This window comes from Gopherus evgoodei, chromosome 10 (genome assembly GCF_007399415.2).
Source record: "Gopherus evgoodei ecotype Sinaloan lineage chromosome 10, rGopEvg1_v1.p, whole genome shotgun sequence".
NCBI classification, from domain to species: Eukaryota; Metazoa; Chordata; order Testudines; family Testudinidae; genus Gopherus; species Gopherus evgoodei.
This window is the reverse complement of record NC_044331.1, coordinates 63,901,746-63,914,360: the sequence shown is the minus strand read 5'-3', so window position 1 is coordinate 63,914,360 and position 12,615 is coordinate 63,901,746. Positions and strand designations below refer to the sequence as shown.

Here is a 12,615-nt window from a genome sequence, read left to right as displayed (position 1 = left end):
TCTGCATTTTTGCATGGCAAATGGATTTCTAGGATCCTTACTTATGAGTAAAATATTGTTTTCTGCAAGTCAGTCATCCTTAGCTATTTGACTTGCTTTGTATTACTGACATCACTTTTGTCACGTAGTCACTAACACACATTCAGGTTTATCTTAATATTGTGCTGAATAGCATTTATGAAATCAGAAAGTAAAGGTGCTTAATAGAACTAAACTGGCATTTAAAACTTAAGTCCAAATCCAAAATATCTATTGTATGATTTTCTGTATGGAAGCTAGAAGCAGGAACTACATTTAACCACTACAACATGTAGCAAAAAATTAACAGGTGCTCCAAGTTTAATGTTGGTTTTATTTTTACCGCATGAAAACATATTGATCCATTCCCGACTGCAGATTTGTACTAGGCTGAAATCTGATTAACTTAAGTTCTAAAATGTAGCTAAGTTTTCTTATCTTTATACAGCTACCACACAAGCAAATCATAAATCCACTGGGGAAGTGATTTCTGATATCATAATGTTGTAAAGCTGAAGCGCTCAACCTGTAGGTCATGACCTCATCATCCTCTTGTAGTCTACAAGTTTGAGGGGTAGAGAGGTCTCAAGCCAGTTCTCATGCCCTGATCTTGGTTTTCCTCTAAAGTGATTTGCTTAGTCATTTAAAAACATCCCTCCAACATCAAAACCACCAACCATTCCGCAGATTTCAACGGCACATCTGTTTAAGTGCTGTTCAGATTCCTGCTTCTGACTGAAATTACTATTTTTTTTAAGTTAATATGCAATATTTATACCCACAATGCCCCTCCATCCCCAACACACACTTTGCTTTACAGGGAACATTTTTCATCTTAACTGTTAAAAAAAAATACACCTAACTAGATTTACAGATTTTTTAACACCAGAAAGGACCATTGCAATCATCTAGTTTGGTAAATTAACAGCTCCATAGTTTGGAGAAAAAGTGCATTTATATATGCACTGAAATAATGTGCTACTGATTTATGAAGTGCTTCTTGCTGTAGCAGCTAGGTACTAGTTTACTAAGTTAAGAAATCAGTGACAGGAGTTCCCACACCACACTAGAGAATCACTACAGTTGTTCCAGAAACACTGATATTTTATAAGGAACACCACAAACAAGTCTGATAAGACTAAATCACATACACATCTTACAAGCTGTCCTGACAGAATGCAAGTCCAATACTGAAGGCCAGCTCCTTCAACCCAGAAAGCACTGCCATCAGCCCTGCAGAGTTCAGAAATGGGAAAAGGATCATCTCCCAGCCAATCTGAACTGCTTCATTGGGGATAAGGATAAAGCTACTTCTCAGACAGGAACTGCCACAACCTCCTGAATGGCCACAAACCACTTATGCTACTGAGAAATTAGGAGCATCAAGGGTTTCAAAAAGATCCTGAGGCTGTGAATGATGGTGGAGAAAGGCAAATACACAGCCTCAACAGACTGGAAGCTATATTCATAAACAATATTCCTCTGTTTGCCTCCACTTACTAGCTAACACTTTTCAGAATTATCCAGGTTGATATGCAGTCAGTTTACATAGCATCCAAACCCTCATTATGGAGTATGATTTTTCCAAAGAACGACAGTTAAAGTATTTGAATACTGTTAATATATAAAATTTTTCAACAATTTTGAGTTCATACTTTGAGATTACTGGTAAAGACAGCATTTGGGTCACAAGACTGTGTTACGTGACACATAATGTACTAATTGTACCAAGTGTAGTGAAGTAAGTGGACAGAAAGATTTGATGCTCTTGATTAACTCCTTGCTTCTAGGTGCTTGAACTTTGTGTGATAAACTACAAGATAAGAACACTGTCCATATTAAGTGGTTTCTGAAGTTTTTTTAGTTTTAGAATTCATTCAATATTAATTTTAACTCAGTACCAATTACTGAGTAATGATAAGGAAATCTGAACTGACAAATTAAGGTAGTTGCTAGAGATCATGTAATCTGATGAGACAAAGTAATTTTGAGTTAGCTGCTCACTAGCAATAAATTGAAAAAATATAAAGGGAAAACCAAGTGTAATTCCAAAAACCTGAATCAGCTGCAAGTCAATATGATATTAATTCGCTACACAGTTTTATCATTCAAGCTGTTTAGAAATCAGTTCAGCTTGTAAGATTGAGGTTTCTTCTTAAGGTTTTATGTGCCAAATCTATAAAACATATTGTATTCACTATAAAATAAGCTAGTTGACCACAGTTATTGGAAAAGCACACAAAGGAATAAATGCCTCTGGGCTCTAGTCCTCAGTTTACAGTACTGAATTAAAATATTTCATCTGTAATGAGTTTGGACACTTATTACAGATAGATGCGTTTTCCAAGGACAGCCCATATTTCCACACTGGGATCCAATCACCTAAAGAGCAAACCGCATGCTCAGTGTCGTGATGGTAAGAGTATCAGCAGGGTTACATTAGTTGCTGGGATAGTGATTAAATGTTAAAGTTTTTACTGGTATCAGTTGACTGAATTAGGAGAGCATAGAGATCCTAATAACCATGGAAGACTGAACATGTACCCTGTAGGGAGGAGAACAGTACTAAAAACATTTATGATAAATCTCACCATAAAGTAGATTTTTCCAAGCAAAAGAACTTCCTTCATTGGTACTTTAGGCAACAGTCTATGCTGCAATTGAAGCGTTGACAGTTTTAGTTTTGAATATTATTCTGCACAATGCCAGTCCTAACTTTTTAAAATCAGACGCTGGAATTTCAACCACCACCCAACTGTACTGAACTTGCTAATAGTTTCAATATTTTCTGCAGCTAGCAGCATTAAAAGTATAACACAAGCAGTTTATATGCTATATTATACATATTTATATAAGTTTTCAGATTGCCCATTTTCAATAGTAGATAATGGATCTTAAGAAGTGGACTAGAATAAATTGTGCAATTTATTCAAGATAGTTAAAAATGAATGGAATTAATAAGTTACTTGTTTTGAACAATCTGGTTTTGTTTTGTTTTACTTTTTGCTTGAGATAGCCTAACCTTTGTCTTATCAATGAGACATCAGCATTACAAAGTCCTATCTGGGCAATACAGATCTAGTGAACCGGAAAAAGTGACACCCTAAACCTTGCAGTAATAAAAAGGATAACATGTATGATTCTGTGAACAGATTGGTTTTGAATGGTTAGACTAGACCAACCGCAAAACCAGCTACAAAGTGAAAAGTTGTATTGTCAGGTGGCAATACTATTTTAAGAAGAGTCTTATGCAAGAAAATATGTGCAGAGTGCTAACCACAAGTGCACTGATATCTGGTGTTTGAGAAACTGAGGATAAGCATTAATTTCTCATTTGAAGAACTCTAAAGTACAAGCATGGCATTTGACATGATACCTGCAATAGATGATTTTCACACTTGGCTATTTAGATGACCAGAATGAGGGAGATGGATAGATCGATGATTGAATGCAAGCACTGAAGCCAGTGTCTGAGCGACTATGATTAGATAAAGAGAAAAAGGAGGGTAGGGCTATATTCTGGAGGCCAGGACAAAAGATGTGAGAGATAAAGGATACTCTGAAGAATAATATGAACTGTTGACACAAACAGAGAAACATGATGATAGGTTCTTAAAAATCAAGAACATTATTAAGAACCTAACAGGAGATTTGCTGCACTGACTCAAGTTTTGTGGAAAAGCTACAGTGGATACCTCTACCCAGACATTCATTAGAGATAGCTAAAATATTAATATACCACCTACGCATGCTTAGAAACAAAGTCTCTTCCACTGACTTCAGCAGACTTCGAATCAGGCTCAACTCATTACAGGTAACTGCTGTATAATACGGTTTTGTTTTTGATGGGAGTACGAAGACAGTAAAGGGAATTCAGAGAACTGGCCAACCATAAATACTGTATAATAGGGATTTTTGGTTTGAGGGGTTTTTTGGGGTGGGGAGGGGCACATCACAGAGGTTAATGAAGACCTGGCCAACCACAACCATTCAGACACAAACCTGGCATTTTTTGTTCATATGGTTATGGTATTATTGGTGACTAAAAGCATGTCATTTTACATTTCTGAAAAAAGTTTCTTCCATCCTCTAACATACACAACTGAAGGGATTCTCAAAATTTTCCATAAAAAAAAAAAGTGTCCCTCTGAGATCCAGCAAGGAAAACATCAGAAGAGTATTTCAGAAAGTAGTGAGACTATTAAGACAAAAAAGTGTTATAAAGGAAACCCCTATCATAAGTATATTGGCTGCTATAAGGCATTTGCTACATATCAGAATGTCTGGATGCAACACAGATAATATTTTCATCAATACCTTCCACCATTCTCCCTTTCACTGACCTCCATTGAGTGTTTCTGATCATAACAACAGTAGTCATTTCAACCAGAAGATTATAAATGTTAACACAATTGTCTGATGAAGACTTCATTTACACTGTAATAAAATATTAATGTTAATATTTTTTATTGCAAAGAAATTTCAAATACTTTCCATGGTATCCCGTTCAGTAGTAGCATTTTTAACTGCATTCCGTTTTAAAACCTCTTCTGGTTACTTTGAATGCTTCATTTAGGAATTAAGTATGCCTGTTTGTTGGAAGGCAATTACTTGCTCTTCACTGCAAAAGCTGAGTTAGCAAATTTTTATGTTGCATGAATATAACTAACTGCTCTAACTTTTAAAATCAGCCAGTCAATTTACTGTTCAACCTTAATATACCTAACAAACGAAATTCAGTTTCCTATGCAATATTCAGAAACAGTAGGAAGTAGCAGCAGAATTTATAGTCAATTTTAATGGCTCGCACAATTGAGATTTTACTAGAAATCTCCTTAATTTTCTTTAAACTCCACTATTTAGTGATACCATTCACCACCAAACACGAAGTACTTGTCTACTTGAACAATTAGAAAGCAGCAAGCCAGGGTCTGAATCTACCCTAAACTTGCCTGTCCTGGTCTAACTGTCTGTGTGGATCCTGCTGATGCACATTAAGAGTTTGTCAGAGCGCTCTATTATCAAAGTGCTCTAACTATTATCACATATCACTAGGGCGTGCATAGAATTTAGACTATAACAGGCTAGTGCAGGCTAAATTCACACCCCAGCTTGCCCCAGTCCAATTAGACAAGCCCCTAATAAATAATATTAAGGATCAAAAATATATCAATTATGGCAATGCAATCAAACTTTAAAATTGGCTTATTCATAAAGTCATAATTAAATACTAATTGGCACATCAGCTTGACAGTAGTTCTCTATGATCATACATTGTACATTATCTCTATTTAAGTACTAGGAAACCCTCCAGATAGAGGAGTTATCATTTACAAAGTGACTTGTATACCAATTCTGAATTGCCAGGAATTATAACTAACATAAAAAATTTCAGCAGATGCAAAACGATCATCACTGCATATGCAACATAACTTTCCACCAGTAACTTATTTGTGACACCACCATTATGTATAAGTTGTGTATATTGCTTTGTGTTGCATCCTCAATTGGTAGATTATCCTCACATTATGTACAAGGAGAAAACATTCAGGTGATATTAGGAGTGCTGCTATAATTTTTTGCCCTTCACAACAAAAGAACCATATTTACTAGATTTGAAGAGTAACTGAACAAAGCTAAACTGCATCTGCTCTTGACCAATTTCAAAGCTTTTAAGCCACTATAATATTTAACTGAGTTCCAAATTGGTAACTCAATAAAAGTGAAGAGTTCTCCAAAATGTTCAGGCTTCCACTAGAAGTGGAAAACAGCAAGTGTTAAAGAAAAGCAGCTTCTCTGATGGCGAATACTGGAGAGAAAACTCTTACAACAAGTTGTCTCAGCACCAGCAACCTAAGTGTTATCCAATTCATTAATTTACCCTTAGTAGATACTTGTTGTCATTAAGTTACTTGTCGCAGATGCTAGTTTACTAAAAAGCTGGAGAAAAAAAGTTTAGCTAGAATACTAACCAGATGTATTTAATATTAAGGCTACTCTCCCACAAGTTAGTTTTAAAAGCATGTTTAAGAAAACAAATTGTGGCTGATAGCAAGAATAGACAGGCACCAAAAATTATGCCTATGCCAGGAATTTATCAAGGTCAGAGATCTGCTTCCTCGTAAAAGCACTGATTTTAGAATTGAGATAGTGGCAGTAATATTTTTCTTTAAATGATCCATTTCAAAATACTGCATTAGTTAATATACTCAATATTTGCACTTGCATTTAAAACTAAGTAACATCAGTGGGAATGTGGTACAACAAATGAGATCTGCTACATCTGTATTTTCATTTATCTGCATGACTTAGGAATAGAGAGTCAGTGTCTTTATCCATGATTTCAGATTACCTCTTTTGTCTGTTGAAACTAATAGTTATGTAAGAGTGTCACCTTATACTATGAAATAAGTAATGCTTGTGCTGAATTAACTAGATTTATGTAATCATGGATAAATATAAACATGTTTTCACTACATTAACTCAAAACTTGTTTATTTTAATTTTATCAGTATAACCCAAACTTTTCCTATTAAGCATATACAGTCAATAGCTAATGCAGAAAGTCACAAGGAGAAAGAATGTCTCTCTATACATCTTATGGAGTGTTTTCCAGTCCTTTTTGCATTTGGAGGAAGCCTTCTTTAAGATCTTCGAATGAAAATTGCAATAGAAGTGATAACTCTAACACACTCTTCCCAGTACTAAAAGTGCCTCAACATCCCTATGTGATAGGTTCACAAAAGTATTCCTATGTTACAAATCGGAAACTGAGACAAGTCAGTGGTAGAGTCCATAACCCATCTCCTCCAATCCCACTCTAACTACTAGAGTAACTATATATAACTTTTACATACTCTATCCTACATTTTCCCAAAACTGTAATTCTTTGATATCTGGAAAATGTTACGAACAGAAAAATAGATTTACTATCAGTATGGGTTCTCAATCTAACAAATCCATCAACATGGTTGCTCCGAGCCCAGTATTTTAGAAATTTCAGATTTGTAGTTTCTTTAGAAGACTCAACAGAACCTCTTTGATAAGGATATTTTAGTTTTAAGTGTTTAAATTTCATTTATTACTAACTTGGAATTCTCTCAATCCATATATATTTGTGGCAGAGATCTCCAAGTCTTACAAGACCATAGACACTTAATCAGTTTCAGTATTTTATAATGAATATAATGACTCTTGGAATTTCTGTTAAAAAAAAGTTTTTATCTACAGCTACTGAGAGTGAGTGAACGAACGTGTTATGTCACGTATTGAATAACCTCTCAAAATACATATAAAATTTAGAGTGAGATGTATCACAAGAGACTACACTGATCAATGCTGCAGCCACCTTTCAGTTATTCAACTGAATAAATGCAATAAAAGTGGTGATGAATTCCAATTGATCACTAATCTACACTTTTCAGTCACTAGTATCTCATAGATAATGGAAGAACTTACAAAATGATCAGATAAAATGGCCTTTTTGAAATGGTAGAGAACTGATAAGGGGGGTTTTAAAAGTCTACTTAATGGGCTAGAGTCACAAAAGGACTTAAGGAGCTGCCACTTGGGCAACTACTGGGATTCACCAAGCCATCACTCAGCTGTTGCCAAATCCTGAAGGCACCTACAGTCTGCAAGCACCTACATTTTTTCAGTAAAAGTTCTAGGTGTCTCTGTTTCTGCCTCTGAGCATGCACAATACAGCCCAATGCCAGGCATCCAGATGCATGAGTTCCAGAGCCATTCACAAGCCAGGAGAAAAGAGGGGTTCCTCCTCCTAATTTGCCTATGGGGCTGATCTGGTAAGCATGCAAAACTCGCCCAGCAGATCGGAACCCTATAGGCAAGCTTACACAAAACATCTGGGATGGGATGGCTACCTCCCTCATAACTTTTAGCCCAGTGATTCAGGTACTCACACTGGACATGGGAGAGCCCTGATTCAAGGCTCCCTATCCCCCTCAGCCCTCTAACTGAGCGGGACAAGAGATTTGAAAAGGGATATGCTACCTCTTTGGTGAGCACCCTAACCATTTGGCTGTAGGATATTCTGGTGTGGGGCTTCTTCTGTCCTACCTGATGAAGCTGTTCTACTATGGACAAATAAAGTCATTGGAGCAGGTCTACTACCTCCCAAGTGAGTGTTCTAACTACCAGCCCACTGAATTATTTATTCTTGCTCCCAATGACACTTTCATTATTTATTCACAGTGAAACGCCTTCAGAGAGACTGAGGGAGCCCCACACATCACAAAATCCTATTGCCCAGTGATTATTTACTCACATGAAAAATGGCATATCCCTGTTCAAATCCCTTCTTCCCCTCAGGTGGTGGGAGGGGCATGACCCAGGGGTCTCCCATATCCCCAGTGAGTATCCTAACTACTGAGCTACAAGTTAAGGAGGTCCTCCTCCTTCCCCCTCCCTCACAGCTTTTTGATAAAATGGCATAGGTGCCTAATGTTAAGCAAGGGTGTGCAGCTGAGAATCCCAATGTAGGAAGGCACCTCCCTGCAGCCCGAATTTAGGCATGCCTATCTCTGAGGTACAGGGTGTAGGATGAAAACCGCATCTTAGCATCTCCCATTGGTTAGTTTAGGCAAGGAGCTGCCACCATGCTGTCTTTTGTGAACCCCACTCTGAGGAGGCTCTCTCCCCATCCCCTCATTGTATAGGGCACCTAACTCAAGTTTTGTGAATCTCACTGATTTTGTAAGTGCCCAAAAAAAAATAAATAAATAAATAAAAATCAGGAGTGCTGATGTCCCTAAGTTGCTTTGTGAGTTAGCTCAACATGCCTTCAATATTATCTCCAATAAAAGGTGACAGTTTGCAGATTTGGCTATTTCTTTCCAAAATGTGGCAGTCTTCAGTTTACAACTGTCACTAAACCTCTGTTAAGAGATTGCCCATTATAACCTTACTGTGCTCATATGCCATCATGTAAGATTATTCTAACATCAGAAACAAAGGAAAGACTATGAATAATCAAAGCATCAGAAACATGTAGAAAAAACGCTTCAGATTTCTAAAATTCTCAATTTAATCTTTAAGATCTTCATGAATATCTAATCCAGAAATAAAAAAAATGCTGTGAATTTAAGATCCTATGAATTTATTCTGAAAATTCAAACTTTTGAAGAAGTTAAATTATTGCCTGATATCTTAAATGTCACAGATATTAAGATTCTGGTCCACTTAAAGCAAAAGCTGCATCAAAATACCACTCTGGATCCTTTGGACATACTTCTAAGCTACATCTCTCTCTCTCTCTCTTCTTTTAAATCAGTGCAACAACAAGCTTAATTATTGCTCACACTAAATCTATGATACCTAACCTTGCCTTATGAACTATAGAAACATCTAATCAGAGTTATTTTCCTCACTGATTATTCCTTAGAACTATGCAAACGTTTGCTAACTGACAAAAGTATATATCTCAATATCGAGAATAACAATGGAGCTAGAGCCACAGTTTTAACATAATCCCTGCCATGCTCTCTTGAGCAAGTTAGCAGGCATCTCCCTGCTCAGAAACAACGAACATATGGGAGTTTTTAAACTCCCAATACCAACCTTTATGAAATTCTCAATACGAATAAGATATGCCACTAGGGAATTTTAAATATAAAGCAAATACAAGTGATTAGTTTAAACTGAGGCTAGGGTTTTCAGATCCACCTTCAGATTATGGCAGGTTTTGTAATGTACAGTGATTACTTACTTGTTAAAAAAGGGTTCAATGAGTTTTGATCTAGCAGATACATGATTTTTCGGAGGATTGAGAAATGAACCTAACAAACAAAGAAGAAATTCAGCATATCACATGCAGTGAAACAGAGCATGGAGAAAAAAAGTTTTGGGGAAAAAAAAAATATATAGTACCTAGGTAGTTCGCCATGGAGATGAAACACAGTCCTGTTATGTAAGCATCATAGCCTGCTTCATGAAGTTGTTCAGAAGCTGTGTCATAACTTGGAAACCCTTCTGCACTTTCTGAAGAAGGAAAAGTCATGTTTACCTAAGGGTATCATGGAAGTGGAAGTTACATTTAACCAGAAACTTACTTTTGCTGCAAATACATAATGCACTATAGATAATTGTAGTAAATTTTACAAATTACAAGCAATTTAAAGCTTCACTGACAGGATAAGGCTTCTAGGAACCATTCCTATTCTCACTGTTTCAAAAATTTTACCACTAGACTCTCATAGCCCTTCTCATCCAGAGACATTCTGGACCATACTGCCACTTTAGCAGCCAAACTTCCATTGAAACAAGGGAACAGGATTAGTCATCAGCTTATTTCTCCTGATTCCTCTGCAACACAACATATACAGCATGTAATTGTTACTCCACTGGTAGCAAACAGACTTAGGCATTTTTGAAAAAATTTAGTGACTTCAGCATCTAAATCCTATTTCCAAAGGTGACTTAGGACCTAAATATCCAAGTAAGTACCTTGTGGCATTCTGAAAATCCCATTAAGCACTTAACTACATTTTTATTCGCCTAAATAGTTTTTTTTTTAAAGTTTAGCCCTAAAACATTCAGAAAGCCTAAGTCCCATTGACAGTCAATTTACTCCCACCCCAAAAGCCCCCAACATTGGGATTGTGCAGTCTTTAATACTTAATTTCCCAGTCTGTAGAGAGACATCTGAACAGTTCAAGCAATTTTTTGGAGGGGAAATGGGACTAGGAGAGAAACAGCTGCTTAAACCAATCAAACTTAAGTACAGACAGTGGAAATGGAGGTCAAGCTTAGTTAAATTCACATTATTACAATTAAGGAGTCTTTTCTGCAGCAAAAGTGATGAATGAATATAACTATGAAGTACACCCCAATATTTACAACTGGGACATAAACAGCTGTAATAATATAGTATTTTAGCCATATGTAAAGAAAGCCTACCTATTTGTAACAAAATAAGCTGACTAGTATCTAGTATTATCTAGTATTTTTCCAGTGTCTAACCATGACTCAAAATTCTTAGCATATTTAAGTTTAAAAATCTACACAAAAGTTACAAAGCACTAACATATAAGTAGGCCAATGTTTCACAGCCAAAAACAGTCTCTCTCAAAAGAGTATATTTCTAAGAAAAAATGTTACCACCACTTAACAAGTTCAGTTAACCTGTTTGAGCTGAGTTTAAATCAAGTTATCCTTTTAACGCCACAATGCATACCCACAAACACATTTCTCCACAAATCAAAACAATTGATAGAAGTATTTCAACAACTTTAAACCATCTTTGCCTTGAAAGTTCTGACCTGTCTATGGCAATATCAAACTTTACAGTAGTCATTCTCTACAAGTGATGAATGTTAACATATCCGCCAAATTTTGATGCAGAACCCGACAAGTAGCAAAATTAATATGATTTCATACAATAGTTTGGTACAACAACAGGTAAAAAGAGCTCACCAGGGAGAGGCCAAGTTGTCTCATCCCCAAGTTCAAAGAGGCTACAGTGAATACATTGTGAAAACTACATATGTGGAAGTAGGAAACTATGCTGTGTGCACCAGCACCTCCTGTCGGTTGGTTAACAGAATGATTATTACAGATGCAAGTCAGAAAGCCTCTGGATTACTATTTCCTTTCTTGAAGCCACCTAAGTTTATTAAACTATGCATAGCTAATGCACTTATTTAGAAAGCTAAACAGAGTAATTCAAAAACATCTGTATTGCTTAAGACAAGAGACCCTCTCCTCCTGCCTTGTAACATTTTACACTGCCCAATAGTTTTTCCCCCTTTCTGTATCAGCAATTCGTACACTCCATTCCAGAATGTTAAAACCAGTCTGTCCCTTCTGATCATTTAACATCCCTTCTTTCATGCCACTGCCTTATAAAAAGTGATAAAGCTCCACAGTACTTACTTACATTCTAAAAGTTAGCATGAGATCTAGTTACTACTGTATTTTTTCAGAGTCCGTTAAGTACTAGTGGTAATTAATTTAATAAGAGCTTTTAGAGTAAAGTACTTACAACTTGGCTTAATTTGAGACACGGCAGAAATTATTGACCAAAACCTAAGCTACAGAACAAATGCCATCAGTACAGTGACAGAACAGCTGTTCATTCAAGAATTACTGTTCTACTTCACTCAAAATAAAGCTGACGTATAACGCCTAAAACCACAAAGAATAATGATCACAAATAGTATTGCATATATGTAACCCACTGCCAAAACAAAATGGAGTTTAAACACCATTTAATTTAAAAATAGACCATTACACATGTCAAACCAAGCAATCAGCATATCAAACTTTTCTGCTAAAGAGGAAACCTAGCACGTAATTTAGGGTCACAGGACAAACACTTTTATGCATCCTTACCAACTTCAGGAGGGTTGAATGGAATCTTTTTTAAACGCTTTTCCAGTTCTGCAAGGGACGTGTTGTTAATAATTTCCTAGAAACATAAGGCACAGTATGTGAGGACATCAATGCCAAATGCATTTTCCCATATATTGAAATCATATGTATCAGAGGTAACATTTGGGATTTAATACTGCTGGCCTGTGCGCTCTACAGAGCTACACACAATCCAGTTCCAAACTCTAAAGTCCTGGAATGAACAGT

At 36.3% G+C, this 12,615-nt stretch overlaps 1 protein-coding gene across 6 annotated transcripts in view; it reads right to left on the bottom strand.

The window, feature by feature from the left end:
• Nucleotides 1-12,615, bottom strand: part of PARN (poly(A)-specific ribonuclease) — a 144,442-nt gene that overhangs the window by 103,240 nt on the left and 28,587 nt on the right. For all 6 annotated transcript variants that reach the window (XR_004002260.1, XM_030577215.1, XM_030577216.1 and 3 more), the window contains exons 16-18: nucleotides 12,370-12,445; nucleotides 9,907-10,017; nucleotides 9,746-9,815 (exon numbers count right to left, since the gene is read on the bottom strand). Coding sequence is in view for 5 of the 6 variants with exons in the window: in XM_030577215.1 (XP_030433075.1) it covers nucleotides 9,746-9,815; nucleotides 9,907-10,017; nucleotides 12,370-12,445 (257 nt within the window). In the remaining variant the exon portion in view is untranslated. The remainder of the gene's footprint in view (nucleotides 1-9,745; nucleotides 9,816-9,906; nucleotides 10,018-12,369; nucleotides 12,446-12,615) is intronic.